This window comes from Miscanthus floridulus, chromosome 1 (genome assembly GCF_019320115.1).
Source record: "Miscanthus floridulus cultivar M001 chromosome 1, ASM1932011v1, whole genome shotgun sequence".
NCBI lineage: Eukaryota > Viridiplantae > Streptophyta > Magnoliopsida > Poales > Poaceae > Miscanthus > Miscanthus floridulus.
Window position 1 is genome coordinate 29332240 of NC_089580.1, and position 24261 is coordinate 29356500.

The 24261-nt window shown below is 51.1% G+C and overlaps 2 protein-coding genes across 2 annotated transcripts; one reads left to right on the plus strand and one right to left on the minus strand.

Moving 5' to 3' along the window:
• Positions 1-1183: 1183 nt before the first annotated feature.
• Positions 1184-4533, minus strand: LOC136470896 (malate dehydrogenase, glyoxysomal-like). Its single transcript, XM_066468656.1, has 8 exons — positions 4000-4533; positions 3119-3433; positions 2912-3001; positions 2725-2808; positions 1954-1989; positions 1784-1873; positions 1591-1685; positions 1184-1457 (listed from the first exon to the last, which is right to left on the minus strand). The coding sequence occupies exons 1-8, from the start codon at positions 4297-4299 to the stop codon at positions 1385-1387; spliced, it is 1083 nt and encodes a 360-aa protein (XP_066324753.1). The 5' UTR covers positions 4300-4533; the 3' UTR covers positions 1184-1384.
• Positions 4534-6371: 1838 nt separating this feature from the next.
• LOC136470801 (L-type lectin-domain containing receptor kinase IX.1-like) lies at positions 6372-9276 on the plus strand. The gene is made up of 2 exons (XM_066468566.1): positions 6372-8015; positions 8149-9276. The coding sequence occupies exons 1-2, from the start codon at positions 6562-6564 to the stop codon at positions 8912-8914; spliced, it is 2220 nt and encodes a 739-aa protein (XP_066324663.1). The 5' UTR covers positions 6372-6561; the 3' UTR covers positions 8915-9276.
• The last annotated feature ends 14985 nt before the right edge of the window (positions 9277-24261 follow it).

Genomic DNA, 24261 nt, shown 5'->3' on the forward strand with positions numbered 1-24261 from the left:
GATTGATATGCCATCTTCATCAAATATGCCACAAGATGATGACAAAGATGTGAGACAACCAAATGAAGATACATATGTTTCCTAAGATCAACTGGCCGCACAAGCTTAAGATGTTGATGCTCCACAACCTCCTCCACATGTGATTGATAGAAGAAGCACGCCACTACTTCAAGCTCACCCACAAGGGCTTTGTTCGCTTATCTTATAATCCGTCTTTTTCAGCTTGTTTTTTTCAGCCGGAACAGTATTTTTCTCTCACAACAAATCAGCCGGAACAATGTTTTGGCTTGTTTTTTCAGCGAAGCGAACGGGGCCAAGATTTGATCATCGGAAGTCCTTCAAGGGGTGTGATGACTCGCTTTTAAAAGTTTGCTTCATTTATTAAACACTACTCCTTTGTTTCTTGCATTGAGCCTACTAGCATAGATGAAGCTCTCAAGGATCCGGATTGGATGAGTGTGCATGAAGAATTGAACAACTTCACTCGCAATAAAGGTCCCGTTCGCGTGTCCTTAAATCCGGCTTGATCCGCTTCTTTTTTTATCCGCTTCTTTTTTTATCCAGAACAATGTTTTTCTCTCACAGATTTCTCTAGATTCCTCCAAGCAAACGGGGCCAAAGTTTGCACACTTGAAGAGCGGGTGCAAGACCATTTATTTTTACAACTCTCTTGGAGTTGCTCTATGCTACAGAGTTCAGAATTTGTAGAACTGGAATACTGGATGGTTTTTTATTATAGTTGGGCCAAGATGCACAGCAACCTCTACAACAGCCCACTAGTTGGGCCGAGATACACAACCACCTCTACGACAGCCCATACTGGCCTGACTTATATCGGTTTTATTAGGACTGGCAATCGTCGTCGCGTTCGCGTACCACCACTCTCCAGTCTCTACTGCCAATCTGTTGTTCCTGCGGCGGCGTGTCTCACCCACCGTCCAGCACAAGCACACAACAGGCACAGCACCGTCGGCACGTACTCATCCGTGGCCGGTTGCAATCCGCACCGCACGTACGTGAATACTCATCGCGCCCATGCTCTGCTACTGCTACCACCACTCCAACTCGGCGTCTCTTGAGGCTCGAGTCCCTCGGCTCGGCGAACACGCGAGACACGGACATTCCCGCAGGAACGAGATGCCACGGGGCTAGTCAAGAAGCTCTATGCACTAATGGCAGCACCTTTGTTGTCTGCTAATGAAGACGAAAGATTTATTTCATGCCAAGGAAATGGTTACAGTTGCTAAAGAGTAATTAGCCTTATTTTTTACTGTGGTCTTACAAAAGTGGTATTACAAGTATAGGGCACTGTATCACAACACTCTTATATCTATCTAATATCTATGTATGGTCCGGATCTCAGGGACGATCCCTTCGTATCACTTCACTTGCTCACGAAAGCGATGCCCTTCTGAATGCTCTCGCTCAGTTCCTTCTTTGCCGCTTCCAGACCAGCTCTGTTTTCCCAGAGATCGAAGAAGCATTAGGCCAATGAATTTCGGAGAATCAAGATAATTCAATTCATTATCTAACAATTCTGACGCAATGGAACCACATTATTAAGCGACTGAGTGTGTATAGCAAGGGTACCTCTCAAAATCATTCAAAGGTCCAAGAGGGAGGATCTCCTCAGCACCGCCACGGCCAAGCCTCACTTTTGTTGCAAAGAACGGCAGTTCTGTCACCTGATGCCAAATGGAAAAACGGAAATAAGAAAAGGGTCGATGTTCGGATGGTATATTGGTATGTGAAGGAGAAATATACAGATTTGGTGTAAGTATACCTCGGATGCAACATATGAGCATTCCACAATGCCAGCATCGCCCCGCATAGCTCGCAAGCATGCATCACCGAATTTTGCAGCAGCAAAAGCCTGAGTTTTTTTTTTCTTTTAGCATAGAGACTAAACTTTTGATTACCTAAAGTAAGCTATCATGTATATGTATAACCAACCATTGACAGAGTCGCAGAGCCTGATCCAGCCTTTGCCTGAAATCAATGAAAACAACGTTCATTACTAATTTTTTTCAATTAACTGGAAACTACTTCAGGAAGCAGTCAAAATGGACGTGTGGTAGTTCCAGAGATGTATAATGCATCAGGATATGCAGCTGCAGGTATGCAATTTTGATCGATGAATGGTATCATCAATTTCATTGTGGTTCTTTAAAGCCATTCTGTTACATTTGTGATATTTTCCTTAAACTCATATTTAAAGATTGAGAAATTGTTAGAACTAATGTGTAATACATAAGGGCATGCAAAAGAGTATGCCGTAGTCCTTCAGCTAGAAGAATCTCATTGTTTATCAATGTTGCAACCACAGGTAGCCCTCACAACTCAAGCATGGCCAAATACTTAGTCTTGCTGTCTCGACTCCCGGCAATAAAACAAGTGCGTTAAACTGAAATCAATCAATTTATCGACATAAATCATATATACATAACAGCACTGAAAGATGGATTTGCGCTATATATTTCTCCACTAACAACATCACTATGTAAGCTTTATGCGGAGAAAATAATACGTACATACATAATATGTATCAGTTAGAGATGCATGGTCACCAGATGTTTGATGGACAAAAAAGTCGATCATGTAAAGCTCATCTCTGTTTTGGCACAGTGAATATCAGATGAAGAGCTTAGACTATAGCAGAGCAATATTCGCTATATCGGTTCGGTTAGACCTAACTTCAGGCAGTAAAGTCAAATAGCATTGTACCTCCACAACTTCTGTGCCACCATTCTGTATGCGGTCTGTCAAATATTTGATTTCGTCTTGAGTGAATGAGCTTGGAGGTGTGACCTGCAGATAAACAGGTTTTAAATCAGCACCTAGTGTCATAGAAAATAGATAATATTTCAATATTATCATTTCCGTGTGATGAAATCAGGCATATGATCAGTACCTGGGAGAGGAGGGGCAATATAGTTACCCCAGCATGCCCACCAACAACAGGAACACTGACATCTCTTGGATCAACTCCAAGCACTTCGGCCTACAATACACAATATGAAGCAGAAATGCATATTACCAAATTGAGAAGTACAACAACCCTACTAGAGTACACAAGTATTCCAGGTTCTTAAGAGATGCTATGTATTAGGCTTCATACCACAAAGGTGTTAGCCCTCGCAACATCAAGCGTTGTCACTCCAAGAAGACGCTTGGGATCATAAGTTCCAGCTTTCTTGAAAACCTCAGCAGCAATGGGGACAGTTGAGTTCACTGGGTTGCTGATCAAATTCACAATTGCATTAGGACAGCATCTTGCAACGCCTTCACAAAGTGTACGAACAATCCCAGCATTTTTGTTGAATAAATCATCCCTTGTCATTCCTGGTTTCCTAGGCAGACCAGCGGGTATGATTACAAGGTCCATTCCTGTAAGTGCTGCATCAAGCTGCTGTGCCCCAAGGAAGCCACGGACCTGAAAAGAAGTTTTACCAGAATTATTAGCTGGACTAAGTGGATGTTCACATTTGAAGTTTTTTTCACCTAGGTAATTTGGGTCAAGGAAACAGTGTATAATCAAATTTAAGCTGTTTGAAAAATATTGGAGTTCAAATACATTTTTTTAAGAGATACTCGTAGTCTGTTTACACCATTTTTTTCTTTTCAAACTCCAGAGAGTAATTGTATCTTTTTTTCCCTTTTCTTTGTGCTCTGTTTCTTTAGGCATTACAGACACCAAGACCTGAACTATATACTCAATTGGCATATGTAACGTAAATATAAACAGAAGTTCTAGTTGGTTTTCTTTTAAGTACAACAACAAATATTGTGAACGGTGTTCTGAAAACATCAGTAGCCTAACCACAACAATCAGCGAACATAATGATTCACAATAACAAATAACATAATAATAACATAATGAGCTGGTGAAACCAACTAGTAGAAAACTAAAAAGCTGCAGAACTGATCAATTGGGTGCCTATTGTGACAAATCAATTAATTAAGTCCGCCGCCAAATCCATCAGTTCGGGGGCACGTTACCACAGCGCTGGTGTCCATGTGGCTGATATCGGCAGTGACACCGGGCGTGTTGACGACATCGTAGAGGTGGAGCACGGACACGAGAGGGTTCATCTTCATGAGCAGCGACAACGGCTGTCCGATCCCGCCCGCGGCGCCCAGGATCGCGACCTTGAACCCAGGCGCGCCGCCCTTGGCGCGGCACACCGCGGGCCTCAGCGCGGACGCGCCCACGCCTTCCTCCATCTGCGAGCGCTGGGGGTTCAGGTGCGCGGCGACGCGGGCGAGGCGGTGGGAGGGGGCGTTGGCGTCGGGCTGCATGGCGGCTCCTAGTTCCGCGGAAGCTGGAGTGGAGGGGGGCGTGAGTTGCTGCTGCTCCCGGTGTTGGTTGGATTGGCGCGATTCGGGTGGGGTTTTGATGGGGAAACTGGATGGTTCCGCCGTGCGTTATCCGGTGGCCTGTGGCTGCGGGCCGTCGCGGAATCGGGAGGCGGTGAGCCGGCGATGGCTCCCCGCCCCCGGCTGACTCATCATCTCTTTTCTCCGCACTACAACTTGCCGGTGCGGGATGCCGTCTGCTCTGGGTGTCGAGCCTCGTTTTCGGCTTCGGCCCTCGGCCGCTGCGCCTGCACTGGGGTCATCGGGTCCGGAAGGTTGGTTTGGACTTTGGAGAGACGGGCCGGCCGTGTTGTGAAACAAACCACTATAGTTTTTTTTAAAGAAAAAACAAGAAAGTGGAGCTTGCCTTGGGCTCCATCATTGGTAGCAAGCCAAGAGCCAAGAGAGCTGTTTCTCTAATCGATGTGCCCAAGCCACCATCAACTGAAGAGAGATCCATGATTGTCGGCACCAGACCTAGAAGTTTCCCCACTCATGGTGATCAAAAGTCTGGTAGCACACATGAGGATATAGTGTCAGGTGGTAAGAAGGTCGACGATGGATAGAATTTAGACAAAAGATGATCTTGCTTGCTACTTCCTCCATCCAAATTATAAGATGTTTTTGGCTTTTCTAGATATATAACTTTTGTTATGAATTTAGATATATGCTATGCCTAGATACATGGATAAAAGCAATGTGCCTACAAAAAAGAACGTCTTATAATTTTAAACAGGGTGAGTAGAACATATTGTATCACTCAGACCTCTAGGATAGCAAGCTGATGAAAAGGTCTTCCTTAGGAAGGAACATGAAAAGCTATTGGTAAGAAATACCCAATATTTAACTCCTCATGTTGAAACTTACAATGTTAAGGTGCATGGCAATGTTTCTTTTATTTATTTATTTAGAGTTATAGTTTTGTTCAATACGTGGTTTAATTAATCAAATGCATTGTTTTTTCCCTAACATAATGCAATTTCGTACAATTAAAGAAAGTCATTAGATGAGATATTTATGGGATCTAATGGTCCAAAACTTGAGAGTTATAAGAGAAAAATAAAAATACCTAGGTAGTATGCTATAGAAGGAGCTTGGGTGCTGTGGACGCTGCTATAGTAGTCAGCCATGAACAAAGGCAACGCAAACGAAGGAACGTGCAGAGGTAATTGCCTCATCCTTGGCGAATCATCATCATAACGTTCCCCCAAATTAAAGCGATTGATTGAAGCCTCGTGGTGCTAATCTTTATACGATTCAGTGCTGGGTTGAGCTGGAAAGCTCGACAAGCTCTTCTTCCGAGAAAAGGTGCCTGGATTTTAGGCCTGGGCCTTGTTTAAATTGAGGTTAGGAATCAGTATTTGACACTGTATCATTTTCATTTGTATTTGACAATTATTGTTCAATCATGGCCTAACTAGGCTCAAAAGATTCGTCTCGTAATTTACAATCAAACTGTGTAATTAGTTATTTTTTTATCTACATTTAATACTCCATGCATGTGTCCAAAAATTTGATGTGATGGAGAGAGAGTGAAAAAACTTGCAATCTAAACAAGGCCCTGGTTTAGTTTTTAAAAATTTTCATCCAAACTATCACATCGAATCTTGCGGCATATGCATGAAGTATTAAATATAGACGAAAAAAAAACTAATTGCACAATCTGGTTGGAAATCGCGAGACGAATGTTTTAAGACTAATTAGTCTATGATTAGCCATAAGTGCTACAGTACTAACATGCGCTAATGATGGATGAATTTGGCTTAATAAATTCGTCTCGCGGTTTTCAGGCGAGCTATGTAATTAATTTTTTTATTAGTATCCAAAAATCCTTCCGATGTCTCTAAAATATCTAACGTCCAAAAATTTTCGTTTCGCAAACTAAACAACCCCTTACTAGCAGTGGATGGGGGGGGGGGGGGGGGGGGGGGGGGGGGGGGGGCTGTTGGCCTTTTGGCTAGCCCGTGTCCGCGTCTAATTGTAGAGTGGGGACCTTGGAACCGTGCCGAGTACCGATTCCGACGACTGACTCACACTCTAGCAGTGGTTTTGGTCCTTCTGGAGAGGCAGCCTACCTGCTTGAACGTGTGGCACGCAGTAGACTCGCTGTTCCAGTCAAGCCGACGACGACGCCCTTGTTTTCAGACAGTGCACCTCCTCTGGAGTTCCGCGGAATTTGTTGGGCGGCGGTTTGGCCGGCGCGCGATGGCTGGCATCACGACGATCACGTCGGCATCCACTTGCACCGCCGTCGGCCTCATCGTCTTCTTCTTCTTAGCTCCCGTCGCCGCCTTGTCCTTCAACTACGACAGCTTCAGCCCAGAAGACCTCAAGGACATCAGGGTGGAAGGCGACGCCTACATCAGCAGCGGGTGGATCGAGGTGACGGCGAACAGGCTGTACGGCATCGGCCACAGCACGGGCCGCGCGTCGTACAACGCCCGGCCGATGCGCCTCTGGGACAAGGACACCGGCGAGGTGGCCAGCTTCACCACGCGCTTCGCCTTCGTCATCGACCCGCCGGGGGTCCACGGCATCGACAACAAGGGCACCGGCATGGCCTTCTTCCTCGCCGCCGCCTACCCGTCGAGCCTGCCGTCCGGCTCCGACGCCTACAACATCGGGCTCACCAACCAGAGCGCCGACGCCGTGGCCGCCGGCGACGCCCGGTTCGTGGCGGTGGAGTTCGACACCTTCAACGACACCGTCGCGCACGACCCCAACGACACCTACGACCACGTCGGCATCGACGTCAACTCTATCAGGTCGGTGGCCACCCAGACCCTGCCGAGCTTCACCCTCGTCGGGAACATGTCCGCCGAGATCAGGTACCACAACCTGTCCAGCGTCCTGGAAATGACGCTGTGGCTAGGCGATGGAAGGGACACGCTGCCGTCTTACAACATCAGCCATAAGGTTGACCTCAAGAGCGCGTTGCCGGAGGACGTCTCTGTTGGCTTCTCTGCCTCGACGTCCACATCCATCGAGCTGCACCAGCTGCATTCTTGGCACTTCAGCTCGTCCTTGGAACCCAAGGCCACACCAATACCGCTAGCTCCGCAGCCAGCGCAGCGGCCGCCGCCGCCGCCACCACCACCACCACCACCCATGGATGTGTCCGGTTCTGGACGTGCTGGAGTAATAGCAGGTGCCAGCGTCGGCGCTGCACTGCTGCTTGTGCTTCTCGTTGCTCTGGCGGCTCTACTCCAACGACGACGTCGGAGGAAGCAGGCACAAGAGTTGGAGGACATATTAGGCGGCTCGGATGACGACGAGCCGATCATGGAGATTGAATTGGGGACGGGGCCGAGGCGCTTCCCGTACCACAAGCTCGTTGCTGCGACCAAGGGTTTCGCGCCGGAGGAGAAGCTCGGGCAAGGTAGCTTCGGCTCCGTGTACCGAGGACACCTGGGTGATCAGAACGGCGGCATCGCTGCCGTGGCCATCAAGAGATTCGCCAAAGGATCCTCCACGCAGGGGAGGAAGGAGTACAAGTCGGAGATCAAGGTGATAAGCAGGCTCCGCCACCGGAACCTCGTGCAGCTCGTCGGCTGGTGCCATGGCCGCGACGAGCTGCTGCTCGTCTACGAACTGGTGCCCAACCGCAGCCTCGACGTCCATCTCCACGGCAACGGCACCTTCTTGACATGGCCGATGAGGTTACCTATCGATCCGCAGCTTTATTGAATTTATAATAACTCAATCCTGTTTTATATATGAAATTAAAGGGATTATTCAAAGCAAAAGCATGACCATACATGAATGAATGTCCACGTTGGCAACAACGTACAGGATCAAGATTGTTCTTGGGCTTTGCTCCGCGCTGCTCTACCTCCACGAGGAGTGGGAGCAGTGCGTCGTGCACCGCGACGTGAAGCCCAGCAACGTCATGCTCGACGAGTCCTTCAACGCCAAGCTGGGCGACTTCGGGCTCGCCAGGTTCATCGACCACGCCGTCGGGATGCAGACGATGACAGCCGTCTCGGGCACGCCAGGCTACGTCGACCCCGAATGCTTCATCACCGGCGCCGCGAGCGCCGAGTCGGACGTCTTCAGCTTCGGCGTCGTCGTGCTGGAGGTCGCCTGCGGGAGGAGGGCGATGAGCTTGCTGTACGGCCAGAAGAACGCCGTCTTCCGGCTCGTCGAGTGGGTATGGGACCTGTACGGCAGAGGAGCCGCTCTCGCGGCGGCCGACGAGCGGCTGAAAGGAGAGTACGACGCGGCGGAGGTGGAGCGCGTCGTGGCCGTCGGGCTCTGGTGCGCGCACCCTGACCCACGCGCACGGCCGTCCATCAGAGTAGCCATGGCCGCTCTCCAGTCCAATCACGGCCCGGTGCCGGCGCTGCCTGCCAAGATGCCCGTGGCGACATACGCGGTGCCACTTGCGTCGCCGGAGGGCGGGGGGCTCTCCTCGTACAACGCTTCCTCGTCAGGGATGACGTCCTCCAGTTTAACTCAGTCGTCGTCAACGACGGTCACCTCTCAGACATCCTGCTCCTCCGACACGTCCGCTGCAACTGGTTTCAAGGACTCGTCTTCGCTGCTCAAACATCAGTGATGCTAATAATTAATAATCCAGTTGCTCCGACTTCTGCACGTGCAATACCGTGTAACACTATAGCAAGCCCGTGTTTCGTACCAGCACAAGCCCGTGTTTCGTACCAGCACCGACAAATAAATTTATAGTAATACGCGTTAGGCCTGGATGGAGTGCTAAAGGACACAAGATTTATACTGGTTCGGGCCGAATGTCCCTACGTCCAGTTTGCTGCTGCTTGTGTTATTAGCACCGCGAACGATCTGTAGTAAAGGGTACAAACGATCGAGAGAGGGACTGGTCCCAAGTCTCTGATGAAAGGGTTGAAAGGAGGTCAAGAGCTTCGTAGCTGCTTGACTGTGTGTATCTGTCCGTGGTCTCGCTTTCCCCCCCCTCCTATGGGAGAAGCGCATCTCCTTTTATAGATCAAGGGGCTGGCTTTACACGGATAAGGGCTTTAGCTAATCTTGTGGTTCACGTCTACCCGGTCCGGTCCTTTATTCTGATGAGTGCTAAGGAAGATAAGTACATACAACACTGTTGATATCCCTGTAGAGTGTCAGGTTGATTATAGAACGTTGCCCTGCTCAGGGTATGTGCTGTAGTACAGTGGTTTTGACTTATTAGCCTTTCCCATCCTTGCTCCGCACGTCTTCCGGTTTTTGTGAGTCTTCGTCGGAGTGTCGAGGGATCGGGGTTCGGAGTAACGCCAAGGTCAAGGCCTTCTAGCTTTGGACCTGAGGGGTCGGGAAGCGGGCACCGCTCCCTCGGGTCTACAGCGTGGTGACGGAATTCCCGTCGTTCGTGGAGATAGCAAATCTTCTTCTGGAGTGTAGCGGTTGTCGTATATCTTCGTCGGGTTCCGTGTCCCAGGATTGAAGGCGGCGCCTACAATTCTACAGGGCGAGGAGCACACACCTGTACAACCTTTCGGGCCCTGCGGCGCCCGGAAGGGTCTAAAGCACCCGTCCCGTCCTCCCCTAGTAGTACTTTTCCTGTCAGGGCGCAGGGTATGGTTCTTGGAGCCATGGTTGACCCGAACGTCTTCTCTTGCCCGGTTTCTATCATCCTGAGGGAACAGGGAGAAGTGGTCAGGTAAGGTGAATCCAAACTTTAGATACGGAGCAGGGTGAGGCTCGTTCCTCGCCATCGGGCGAAGCAGAGACCAATCCCTATCTCCTGGGCGAGACCGACCCTGCCCCTCTGGGGTCGGGCGAGGCGGAAACTATCCCTCAGCCCTCGGACGAGACTGAGCCTGCCCTAAAGGCGTCGGACGAGACGGACACTAATCCTCGGCCCTCGGGCGAGACCGAGCCCGCCCTAAAGGCGTCGGGCGAGACAGAGCTTATCCCTCGGCCCTCGAGAGAAACCGAGCCGGTCCCAAAGGCGTTGGGCGGGGCGGAACCAAACTCCTGTTACTCGAACAAGGGATGAAGCGGCGCCCTTATGCGTCCAGAAGTTTTTCACGTTCGGTGGTTATCGGTTCCACCTTCTGGGGTACCCCGGTATTAGGTCCCCGACAGTAGCCCCCGAGCCTCTAGGTGATTCGAGTAGAACCGCCTGGAGGGTGTTTTTTCTGATTTTGTCGAAGTTATTTTTGCCAGAGGGTGCGCGTGAGCGCACCCGATGGATGTAGCCCCCGAGCCCCCGGGTGATTCGAGTAGAGTCGCCCGGGGGGTTGTATCGGTCCCTTCGTGGGTAAGGCTGAAGGACTTGGCTTTTCATTAACTGGATGTTTTCCCGAGTGGGTCATGGTATCCCATTCACTGGGAACTGATTCAGGGCTGACCTAACTGGTGCTTCCGTCTTTGATTTCGGATTGTTCACGGATCCTACCTTAGTTGGGTCGGCCACCGAGTTTCTGGGCCCTAGGTGGGTCAAAGAGAAAAGAAAAAGGCCTTCGTGGCTTGCGTTTCCCAGGTGGGTAGAGAGTCCGGATTTGCCTGGGGAAGGTGAACCGTCCGCCTAGATTCTTTGGGTGAGAGGATAGGGATTGCGGGCGCGTGTCCCGTGACGTGACGCGGTGGCGCGCGTGGCAGGCTCGGAGATTGAGGTGGACGGTTGCCCTTCTCACGTCCGTCGCCCCCTATAAAACCGCGGGGTTCGCCCCCAGGGTTCCGTATTTCGCTCCCCTGCCTTTGAGTCCTGAAACATCCGCCGCCAACCGCCCCAACTTCCTGTGCCCGTATCACCACCATCGTCCGGCTTGCGCTCGTGTTGCAGCCGTCGTCAAGCTCGCGCCCGCCCGCCCTTCCCCCCATCGCCTCAATGGAGTTGTGGGGCAGATCTAACATCACCCCACGGCGTCTAGAGGGCCTCGTCCGCCGCGGCCTTCTCCGCCCGCTGTCCGCCGTCCAGGAGTGGCTGATACCTGGCGACGAGGGCAAGCCGGTGCCACCGGAAGGGTATGTCGTCTCTTTTGCCATCTTCCATGAGCAGGTATTCAGGGTACCCGCACATAGATTCCTTTGGGGGCTACTGGATTACTATGAGGTAGAGCTGCAGCATCTAACTCCCAATGGGATTCAACACATGGCAGCGTTTGTGGCCTTGTGCGAGGGTTTCCTAGGGATCGATCCCCACTTTGATCTGTGGCGGTATTTCTTTAGTATTAGTCTGTCGAAGAGGAAGATTGGGGGGAAAGAGGTGAATGCGCTGATGGGGTGTGCCAGCATTCACCTGCGCCATACCCGGTCGAAGGGTTATCCATACATGCGTCTGGCGACATCCAACAAGGGATGGCACTCGCAGTGGTTTTATGTTAGGGATGATGTGAGTGCCTCCCTACCACAGTACACTGGGCGCCTTATTGTGGATGCTCTGGAGTCATGGGGCTGGGGCGTCTAGTCCAAAGACAAGAAGCACATCTCCGACCTTCTCTCTGCCCTCCAAGCCCTGAAGGGTCGGGGTGTAAAGGGGACGGGGATTATCGGCGCCTACCACGCGAGGAGGGTGGCACCACTGATGGCGCGCGTGCTTCCCCTGCATCGGATGATGCCCGGGATATCGTTCGAGGGGACGGTGCTCGTTGACGAGGCGCTCCCTTATTCAGAGGTGGCGCAGCGCATCAAGGAGGCGACGGAGCCGACGAAGGATTCTACAGGCAGGGTCCTTGACATTGTGTATCCGGTGCCCGGACACCCCCCAATGCGGCCGGAGCCTGGATTCTTTGATTTTGTAAGCCCTCCTCTCCCGTGCTCTTTTCTTTCTCTTGAATTTCCCTTTTTTAATACTTGCTATTGTAACGTTGGGACCAGCCGAGGGGGCTAGTCTTCAAGGATAGTCCGGTTCCGCTGTCGAAGGACAAGGCCGTGGCGGCAGCGAATCAACTCGTGGCCGAGTAGGACAAGAAGGCAAGGGAGGAGTTGAAGAAGGCAAAACGACTGAAGCAGGAGGCTTGGAATCGGGGAGAGGACGTGAGCAGTGAGGACGACGACGACGACGATGATGACAACGACGACGAGGTAGCCGTCGGCGTGGATTGGGACATCCTGGAGGACGAGGACATGCTGACAAGTGGCCACCCACCCGTGCAGGGGCCCTTCCCTTTCCATGCGGAGGGAAGTGAATTGATGAGGTCGGTGGAGGCCGGCGAGTCCACCGCTTCGCATGGCGTGCCGGCCGAGGATCGGTGGACGGGGGAGGGCGGGCTTGCTGCCGCCGACCCCGAGGCGATCGTGGAGGGGGGGTGGCACCAGAGCCGCGCCCGGCTCTGATGCCGCGCCCTGTGAGGTGATGGAGGGGAGTAGCTCTGGTGCCGCGCCCCATAAGACGATGGAGGGGAGCGGCTCTGGTGCCGCGCTTCAAGAGGTGAGCCCCCGTGCCCCGGAGCAGGGGGCAGGATCGAAACGGTCCTGCCCAGATGAGTTGGGGCAGGGAGCTGGGGATCGGTCCCCAAAACGCTTCCGCCAACTGAAGACGACAACGTAAGTTGCTGATTCCCCTATTTTCATCCTTTTTCCATGTCCATTTTGACCTAATGGTTATTTCCTTTGTACAGGTTCTTGCGAACGGGTCACCCTTTAGGGCTGGCGCCCAAGAAGAGCCTCGCCATTCAAACGGGATAGATGGTGTCGCCTGCCATCACCCCTGTTTCGGGCAGGAGTGGAGCCGATGTCGGGGCCGCGTTGGCTGACCCGATGGCGTCTGTGGTGGCGCCCACGCTCGCGGAGGTTACCGAGCAGGCTGCTTCCTCCATGGCGGACGTGGTACAGCCGGCCGAGGGCCGTATACCACCGGTGGAGGTGGTCATGGCCACGCCAAGCCAGGACTAGCCGAGAACGGTCGTGGTAGCGCTTGAGGGCGTAGTTCAATCCGCACCATCGGTGGCCCAGGTGGATCCGCCCGTGGCGCTTGAAGTGGCCCAGATGGAGGAGGATCCACTCGGAGGATCCTTGAGCGTGGCGGTGGTGCCACATAGGGTCAGGAGGGAGCCGCCCCTGGCCCCTTTATCGGGAGGAGACCGCTCCCCTACGTGGGGGTAGCCGCCGCTCCAGTGGATGTCCGCTCAAGACCCGACGTCGGCTCTTTTCTCGCTCGATGATCATTCCAAGAGCATGGAGCGGGAGGGTCTTGACATCGGGATCTCGATCGTGCTGGATGCCCTGGACCAGGCCAGAGGAGCTCTCTGTGAGATCGTTATTCCTACTTCTCAGGTATTTGCTGGGCCTTCCTCTTTCTTCGCATGTTTTCGTGTTTTTGCTTTTCTAATACCAATCTTCTTCCTCGTCAGATTCTTGTTGCTCGTAGCCAGAAAAAGTCCCAATTTCTCCATGAGCAGAAGGTGGAGAGGGATCGCCTTTCCGAGGAGGCCCGGCTGTGAGCGGCCATGGCCGCCCAGCTTGCTACCACCCAGGAGCGGGAGGCCCAGGCGTGTCAGGACACGGAGGAGGCCCATGGGATGTTCGAGGATTTGTCGGCGAGGTCTAAGCTTGATGGGGAGGAGATCGCCAGGCTCCAAAAGGAGCGGGACGAGCTGTTGCAGAGGAATGCCGTGGCTAATCAGAAGGCCGGCGAGGTCCTGAAGGAGCTGGAGATGGAGCGGGACCTCTGGCGGAAAGCCAAGAGTAGGGCCACGGCCCTCCAGTAGAAGGTGGACAAGGACGTCGAGGTGGTCCGCTCTCTCTGGGCGGAGCTCGGTGACGCGGTAAGCCGTAGGTTGAGCGCCGAAAACATCTCCGTCAAGCTGGAAAAGGAGCTTGCCCATGTACGAAGGACCCTTCAGGTTGAGAGCGATGAACACGATCTCCTGCAAGCTACGGTTGGGGTGGTCCTTGATGCCCTGAAGGTGGAAGAGCCGATGGAGACCAGCCCGCTCGCGGCTCGTGCTGCAGGTATTACGGCTCGGGTGGGTCAACTCGAGGAGAGTGCTTTTCACGTCGGGATCACCCAGGCCTTCACCGTCGCTCATGCTCATTACGAGAAGGAAATCAACCTGAAGGTGATGAGTGAAGGTTTCTCATCCATCTACGAAGATGAAGAGCTAGAGGAGATGGAGAAGATGGTTGCTCCCCTTGCGAAAAACCTGGCGGACAATTTGAAAGAGATGGTTCTCCCTCCGCAGGAGTAGTTAGTCGAACAATTTTGAAAGCAACTTATATGTAATATGTGGACAAGTGTCGTATTTTCGAGTCTAGATGCGGTTTCGTGATTTTGCGTCGTAATTTCGTTTTGTTTGATTTTTTGCGATCTTACCAACCTATTCCCCCGAATCTTGCCGCTGGTCGTGATGCGAGGAGATTGTTTCGAAAGAAAGAAAGGAGGTAGCCGTACCTTAACCAGCCCCCAAGTAAGGTCCGACCCCCTGCATTTGCTGGGGTCGGGGGTTACTGGAGGTCGGAACTGTGGTTTTGGCGATAGGGTCGACGAAGTCCATGAATGATATCCCAATATTCCCCGCCCTGTCTTCCAACAGAAATCCCCCACTAAGGATTCTATGGGCTCGACAAGGTGGGGCCTTCGAACCTGTGCCCCTGTATTGATAGGCTCGAACCCTCGAGCCTTGTTAGGGTCTGATAGGGGTCGGCCGTTATTTGCGTGTTACCCCGTCCTCGGTTTTCGCAATTGGAGGGGCTGAGTGAACGACACTTGCCTCGACGGCTCAAGTATCGCGCTCAATGAGCTCACTAACGGGTACGTTTGTGTGGAGTTCGGGTCCATCATTTGCTGATGGGGTCGGCAGAGCCCTCTGGTGGCATTCCACAACTTCTTAACCTGCCTCCCGGCAGATGCCCGAGCTATTCGACAGGCTCAGGCGGCCCGATGGCCTCTCCTCGACGGAGATTCTGTGGGTTCGGCTCGGGGTTAGAATCGAACGAGAAAAGGTTGAGACGTCCCTGTCCGCTTCTGAGCAGGGTCGGGCAGGGCCGCTGGGGCTTGTCTCAGTTATTTCTCCCTGGCTCTGTTCGGCATGAGGTGGCCTCGAGCCCTTCGTGGGCCGGCCTTCGAACCTCGGCCTGTCGCTGCTTATATCGAATGAGGCGACGGCCGTTTCGTGATGTGACACGAAGCGCGCGCCAGCTGAGGGATAGTTTTATATATGTATAATATAATTGAAACGAAGGTGGGGTCGGTAACGTTACCTTGGCGATATGTTCATGCGGGGTTCGGGCCCTGATGATGAGGTTGGAGTAACCTTGGACGTCTTTCCCGGGCCGAATTACCGGCCTAGGAGATCCGTTAGGGCTCCACTTTACAAAGGTCCTGTTGTCGGACCATCCCGTGGTCCTGCTTGGGGAGGCAAAGGGTTGGCTACCCACATGGGCGCCTTAATTGCCGCGTCCGGAGCGGGTCAGTGGCAGGCCATACCCGAGCAGTGTCCCATTTGACTGGGGAGGAATGCCTCATCGACCGGGGCACGTCCCGTCAGTTCCGGCGCGTCCCCTCAGGTATCAATCAGCATTGATTTTGTATTTTAAAGAGGAGAAGGGGGAGGGGTATTCATCCAACCTTTCGCCTTTCCTTAGCTGCAGTGGCTCTTCTTTAAATAGGGAGGGGGAGGGGAGTTCCTATCCCACCTCATCTTCTGCCTCTGAGCCGCTATGTCTCCTTCTTCTTCCTTTCCCCCGAATGCATCCGTGCGTCGTGGCGGTTCCTGAGTGAGGAAGAGTAATGCCCGAGAGAGAGAAAAAACTCACAAATCCGTTCATGAATCTGGAGCGTGATGTCGAGCCGGAGGATGAGATGGTGTATGCCGCCCTTAGTGAAGGGTCGCTGCTGCCGAAGGAGAAGGGACGCTAGGGGCGCCGTGCGTCGTCGACTTCGCCGTGCTCCTTCTTTGGCGGGAGGGGTTCCCTGCCCTGATGCCGTTGTTAGGGTTGTGATCGGCGATGATGGCGTAGTTCCCAGACGCCCTGGCGGAGACGTCGCTGTCGGGATCGCGGTCGTCGACAATGGCGTAGTCCCCGGATGCCCAAGCAGAGGCATTGTAGATGATGGCGCCTTCGAGGATCCTGTGAAGCGGCAGAATGTCGCCGATGGAGAGCGTGGCGTGGCGGTCATAGTAGACGAGCTGGCCTGTGTACACGCCCTGGTCGCCGCCGATGGAGAGCATGGCGCGGCGGTCGCAGTAGACGAGCTGGCCCATGTACACGCCCTAGTCGCCGTCGATGGAGAGCGTGGCGCGGCGGTTGCAGTAGATGAGCTGGCCCGTGTACATGCCCTGGTCGCCGCCGATGGAGAGCGTGGCGCGGCGGTCGCAGTAGTACCTGTAGCAGGCTAAGCAGAGACTGGTATTGAAATAATTTTATGGGGGAAGCCCCCGAGTAAGCAGTCCTGAATTTACAAGTATATTAGTCCTTTTGTAATGAGCAAATTTGCACAAAAAATGGACAAAACTTCATCTATTGCCTATGGCAAATAGTTTCATAAGTTTCTCTCTTTTTGTAGAAACGGTTTTAGTGTCCCCCGACCCTTCTCACAATCTAAGTCATAAAAAACTAAGAACGTGGGCGAATTAGTTCTGAAATGAGCTGGTGAGCAAAGAGGTCGTAGCCGCCGGGGCGCGGGCCTCCCGCAGTCCTACTAGTTGTATTCAGAATTTGTTCCCAAAATCTTAGCCCTTAGGACTTATTTATGAGAAGAATGGAAAGACTAGCGAATGCTCGTAGCTATAGCACAGGAGGTTTTTTGCAAGCGTAATAGTTGTATTTTATATGTCACATGCCAGCCCCCGAGTGAGGTCTGACCCCTCGCGATTTGCAGGGGTCAGAAGTCACTAAGGATCGGGGTCTTATTACGACAAAAACTGATAAGGAATATTGTATGCTTTAAGGATAAAAACGACGTAGCTACTCAATGTTCCAGGCGTTGGTGAAGACCTCGCCGTTGATGGTTTTCAACCGGTAGGCGCCTGGGCGAAGTACTTCCGCGATGACGTAGGGCCCTTCCCAGGGTGGGGAGAGTTTGTGGCGGTCCTTGTTGCTCTACACAAGACGGAGGACGAGGTCTCCGACGTTGAAGGCTTGACCTTGCACCCGTCGGCTGTGGTACCGTCGCAACACTTGTTGGTACCTAGCTGAACGGAGGAGGGCGATGTCGCGGGCTTCATCCAGCTAGTCCATGGTGTCTTGGTGGGATGCCTCGGCTCCCTGCTCATCGTACGCTCTGACCCTTGGCGCTCCATAGTCAAGGTCCATCGGAAGAATGGCCTCAGAACCGTAGACCATGAAGAAAGGTGTGTAGCCGGTGGCCCGGCTAGGAGTTGTAGGCCGTTGATCCTCCGAAGATCATGAGGGCACCAGTCGGTGTTGGGAAGGTGTCGTCCTTCTCCTCCATGTTGTCGGTGGTGGGGACAGGCTCCTTCCCCTGCTCCCCCTTGTTAAGGCCCCCGGCCAGGTATTTGCACATCAGGCCGCATTCCTTGTATAGGTGCTTGGTCGGGAAGGCGTGGTTCGGGCATGGCCCCTCAAGCATTTTCTCGAAGTGGTTCGGAGTGCCCTCCGTGGGCTTCCGGCCACCTTTGCGGTCAGCAGCGGCCATGAGCGAGTTGTCGCGTCGTTGCTTCTTATTTTTCCTTTTGGTTGGACGGTTGGAGGCGCCTTCGTCGGCGTCCTCATCCCGCCTTGTCTTTCCGTCGGAGCGATCAAAGATGGCTCCAACCGCCTCCTCTCCAGAGGCGTGACTGGTAGCGATGTCCAGGAGTTCCTTGATAGTCCGCAGACCCCTTCGTCCTAGCTTGTGGACCAAGGATTCATAGGTCGTCCCGGACAAAAAGGCTCCTATCACGTCGGCGTCGGCGACGTTCGGGAGCTCATTGCATTGTCGAGAGAAGCGCCGGATGTACCCGCGGAGGGTTTCATCGGCCTTCTGGCGGCAGTTCTTGAGGTCCCATGGGTTTCCGGGGCATTTGTACGTGCCCTGGAAGTTGCCCACGAAGATCTCCATCAGATTGGCCCAACACTGAATATCATTGGACGGTAGGTGCACTACCGCAAAAACGTCCTTTGCCTAGAGCCGCGATTTTTGCCGAGAGCAAAAACGCGGGATCTCAGCAAAGAAACCGTTTGTCGAGCGTCGCTCTCGGCAAACACGGGCCGTCGGGAACTCACAAGATTGCCGTGGGCCTGCATCTCGGCAAACAACAACTCTCGGCGAAGTGGGCCATTTTGCCGAGAGCCCTGCTCGGCAAAAAATGACCTTCGGCAAAATGGGCCTTTGCCGTGGGCCGCACTCTCGGCAAAATCAGGCTCTCGGCAAAACATTGCCGTGGGCCCATCGCCGTGACTTGCCCTGACGGCGTCACCACTTTGCCCAGAGCCCCACCGTTATGGCTCTCGGCAAAACTGTTTGCCAAGCGCTGCTCTCGGCAAATATTTGCCGAGAGCCCCTCCCAGGCTCTCGGCAAACGTGGTTTCTATATTTCATGTGCATGTGTTTCTCTTCTCCTAACTCTCTCCAATTAAATTGTTTTTTCTTTCATATGCTCCAAACTTTTTTTCTCTATACACATACTACAGGTTGTACTCAATATTAAAATTTTGTGTATTTTTGTAATTATTTGCTATATATAATTAATTAATTGCATTTCAAGGAGTTTTTTTAATCGATTAAAATTTGAACAGCGATTGATTTAAACACGGGAACAAATTAAGTAGAAAATGATATTCATGCTATTTATGCATTATTGGGGGCAGATAACATCTTGTTGACATTTTTTCACCTTTTATTTTACGAATCGAAGACCACGAACATATGTCGCCGAACGATTTAAAAATTCTTAATAAAAGGAAACGAATTCGGAAAATTGTGATATTTGCAATGAAGTCATGGTATCACACTTGGAGGCTGTGGTAAAAAATTGAAAATGTTTCGCGCAAGTGGTTGCGTATGATTCTTACAATCTGAGACATCTCCGAATAAGTTTCATAAAGTTGAGAAGGATCCATTAGGATTTTCAAACAATGTCACGGTCGAATTAGTTTTGGAGTTCCAAACTTTTTGTATAGCCATTAGAGAGCATAAGTTGCAACACAGCAAAATTTCGTATTTTTCCGGAGCCGTTTGCTATTTATTAATTTTTTTTTGGATATTCTTTGCCGAGAGCTTCAGGGGATTGCTCTCGGCAAAGCTTCTTTGCCGAGAGCAACTGGGCCCGCTCTCGGCGCAGATTTCTTTTTTTTTACCTAGCCTGGATCAATGGTTTGCCGAGAGCTGGCTCTCGGCGAAGAGGTTTGCCGAGAGCTACTCTCGGCAAATAATGATTTTTATTTTTTTATATTTTTTTGTGCAGTTAGCTAGTTAAAAAATTCGAACGAAATTTGAAAAAAAAAATAACTGTACCGAGAGCTGGATCTGGGGGCTCTCGGCAAAGGGGGAAGGTTTGCCGAGAGACTCCCAGATCTGGCTCTCGGCAAAGTGGCTTCACCACTTAAACGTTTCGGCGCAGCCCCGCAAGCCGCGCAAGGTGAACCGTTTCGGCCGCAGCCCCGCCGCCGCCGCACCCCGCCACGCCCGGCCGCGCGCGCTGCCGCCGCCGCTCCGCCCGAGCCTCGCCGCCGCCGCAGCCCACGTCAACATACACACCATCGGTCAGGAGTTTTCTCACTGCCATCGATCGGTCTTTTCTCCTTCCCAGCAGGAACTCGTGCCTGTTCTCCTTCCCGGCAGCATAGAATCTCCCGCCGAGAAAATCCTCACGTTCTCATCTCTGCCACCACCCTCCATTCAGGCAAGTGGCCAGGCAAGCGTCCGTTCTAATTTTAAGCGCCTCCTACTTTCTCCTATGATCCTATCAGGTTTCATGATTTCGCGATTGCGCTGTAGCTCCAAAGGTGCTCGACGATTTGCCAACAAGGGAATCTCTGCAGAGTTTGTGCTTCATTAAGCTCTTCCGGCTCACACAGGTACACAAATTCTCATCTCATTTACGTTGGATGAGTGTATGCATCTTTTCTTTTGTTACTCTTGCTGCTCGATTCACCATCCCATACCTGAATTTTTATACATTGGATGAGCAACAGCAAATTTCTTCAAATATATTAGCTACACTTGGCCACCTCCCACGTCCCACCAGACAAAAAAAAACAGCAGCCATGGACACTGGACGCCGTGGGGTCATGTTTGTGTTATTCTACTGAACTAAGCAGCACGCTCGCATAATCTATTTCTTCTCAGAACTAATCATTTCAGATTTTTTTGTGTCAACATAATCAGCAGTATTAAGCTTTATGCTATGTATATAAAATGCAATTAAATTTAAATAACTATCAGTACAGCAGTCTATATCAGCATAGCTGTCTAATTGCGTTTATATTTTGGGCATCAGCAAATCCAGGGCACCTCAGTCTATATCAGCAAATCCAGTTTTGCGATGCGCATGAGGTGACCATGGTTGATTTGATTTGATCATTGTGCAGTCCAGATAAAAATACTGCCCCTGGTACTACCAATTGGGCACTTAGTGATTCATTGTATTTACCTAGATAGGTAGCTTGATTGGTTTTGAACTGCTCACAGCCTGTGCAGCCAGTTCAGACAGAAGAATTTCTCCGGGGTTTCCCCCTTCGCTTCTTCCTTATGCCATTCCAAATCGCTCCAGTTAAGTTTCAGAAAAAAAAATCGCTCCAATTAAAACCAAAGAGAAGCGGCATCTAACCACAAGGATCAACGTTCTTCCCCATTCGTACAATAGTATATGATGAGTCAATGTTACAATACCAAGCAAACAAAAATCGAACAACCTTTTTTTTTCTGTACAGACTAAAGAGCTACACCGGACATGTCTGCAAATCACCCCATTACATCATACCGACTAAGGGGATAAAAAAAATCTATGGACAGCTCTACTTACAAACAACCCATTTACAGCAGGTCAGCACGTTGTCACACAAATCGTGCTTCCTACATGGACAAAACAAGAAAACTCACCCATATTCCTGAATGACGCATACTGACATTCAGAATGTAGCCGATTGTCATCAAAATGCACACTGGGTGTGGGTGACATTCAGAATGTAGCCGATTCTCATCAAAATGCACACTCTAAGAGTCTAAGGTCTGAATCTCAGCGACAGAATAGTTCTTCCTTTCATCAGCCTGCATCTTCGTCTAAAACCTGGAAGAATTGTAGAACTGTTCCATGGAGGCAACTTGCGAGATTCCTAGACCTATCACAGAATTCAATCTGTTATTGATTACTCCACTGTTGCATCCATGCATTCTGTGTGGTATTAACACACTGCATAGTGAAGTTGGTGGGGAAGGCATGGTACTACAACAGGGTTGCACCCACACATTCAGTGTGGTTTTAAAAACACTCCTAACATATTCCAATTATGTTAGTAGTAGTTAGTGTAGTAGTAGTTGTAGTATTTAGAGTAGTAGTAGTTGATAATTAAGCTGCATGTGGTTCCTTGATATATATGTGGTTGTCGGCCATCGTGCCGTGGTTTTCTTTCAGGTTTGAAAACCTCACCGTTCATGGGAGATGCTGCCGAATTTTTGAGTTGATGTTATTTTGCTTCTTTCTTTCTTTTTGCAGGAGCCGAGTCGGAGTACCCCGGTGTCCCCAGGTCTGCCTGCACCGCGTCGCCTCGCCACTGCACCGACCCGCCACGGCCCCGCTAGCCTGACTTCACCGCCACCTAAGGTATAACCACTCTTTCTTTGTCCTGGTCATGTATCTCAACGTAACCCAGTTAGGTGTCTCCCGTTCGAACTCCGATACGGTTAGAAATATGCAGATCTTTGCATATCAATAATCGTATCTGTTTCAAATTGTCCATGTTTTTTTGGCAGCCCAAGGATGCGCAGATGATGTTAGTTTCCATGGTCTACTCCGATCCGAGACAGAGTTTCGACAGTACCTTCCTGTTGTTCTCCGGATACACAATCTCCCTGTCGGGACGTGTATTTGGAGAACAGCGGGGAGGTGCTGCCAAAATTCTGTTTCGGATAGGACCAGACCATGGGAACTAACACCATCTACGCATCCTCGGGTGGGATTAGGACCTATCCTTACCTATTAGATGGTAGGAACGACGTGTAGATGCAAGTCCATGGTTATATTTATTACTTGGTGATATATATGTTAGAGGATGGATGACCGTGAGTGGATATACTCGGGCCGCCAGAGCGCCCGTGAGATTACCAGAGAATGGGTCGACAAGACCGAGGCTTTCATCAAGCAAGTATTTGACCAGGCTCCCGGAGCGCGTGCCGTTTTTTGTCCCTACATCAACTGTAAGAACAGAAAGAGGCAGACAAAGGAGGTGATGACTTCACATCTGGCTAGGCATGGATTTATGAAAAACTATACCCAGTGGACCCACCACGGTGAAGCCGATTGTGTGAGAGAGGAGGTGGTGAGACCACATGTCGAGGATTACAATGCTGATGCCGGGGTAGCAGCTTGGTTAGATGACTTTCACGAAGCACACTTCGCTGACGGACATAGGCAGCAGGAGGAGGAGGAGCCAGAGGCAAGCGCAAAGGCGTATTACGACATGTTGTCTGCAGTAGGGAAACCCCTTCATGGCCACACACAGATTTCAAAGCTTGATGGCATTTCACGCTTAATGGCCTTAAAGTCCTAGTTCAACCTCAGTCGAGAGAACTTTGATGAAATGTTGACAGTTATTGGCTCCATCCTTCCGACCGGTCACCTTCTGCCACAGAACATGTACGAATCACAGAAGGTCCTTCGTGCACTTAAGATGCCGTATGAGCAGATACATGCTTGTCCAAAGGGCTACGTCCTCTTTAGAAAAGCACACGTGGATGCAAAGTACTGTCCAAAGTGTAAATCCTCTAGGTATCTAGAGGTAGACTCTGGCGATGGTGAGAAGAGGCAGAGTCCGTACCCCGTGAAAATCCTACGGTACCTTCCATTCATACCAAGGATCCAACGGTTATTCATGATAGAGGAGTCCGCGAAACAGATGATATGGCACAAAAATGGAAAAAGATACAGTCCTGAGAAGATGGTACATCCAGCCGATGGTGAAGCATGGCATCACTTTGATAACATTCATCGTAACAAAAGTGGGGAGGCACGTAATGTGCGTGTTGCACTGGCAACAGATGGGTTTAATCCTTATGGAATGATGGCTGTCCCATACACTTGTTGGCCCATGTTTGTTATCCCTCTCAATCTCCCCCCTGGCGTCTCCTTCCAACGACAGAATGTGTTCTCGTCGTTGATAATTTCAGAACACCCTGGGAATAACATGGGTGTGTTCATGGAGCCTTTGTTCGATGAACTGGTCCATGCTTGGGACCATGGTGTATGGACATACGATCGAGCTACAAAGACAAACTTCAACATGCATGTTTGGTATCAATACTCCATGCATGACTTCCTAGCATATGGGATATTCAGTGCTTGGTGTGTTCACGGGAAGTTTCCATGCCCCTTGTGCAAGGCAGCTCTGCAGTTCAATTGGCTGCAGAAGGGCGGCAAATATTCCGTGTTCGACAAACATCGACAATTCCTCCCTGCTAAGCATCCATTCAGACGAGACATCAAGAACTTTACTAAAGGTGTCATGGTTACAGACCCCGCACCACAGATGATGACCGGTGCCGAGGTTCATGATCAGATAGATGCTCTTCGGATCAATGAAAAAGATGGTAGGTTCGTGGGATATGGTGAGGAGCATATGTGGACTCATAAGTTGCCCTTATTGATGCTCCCCTATTATAACGACCTTCTTCTTCCACACAACACTGATGTAATGCACACCGAGAAGAATGTTGCCGAGGCGCTTTGGGCAACAATTATGGACATTAAGGATAAGACGAAGGACAATGTAAAGGCGAGACTGGACCTGACAACGATATGTGATAGACCAAAGCAACACATGCAACCTCCTAGAAGCGGCAAGAAATGGACAAGGCCTAAGGCCGATTACAGATTGAAACCAGAACAA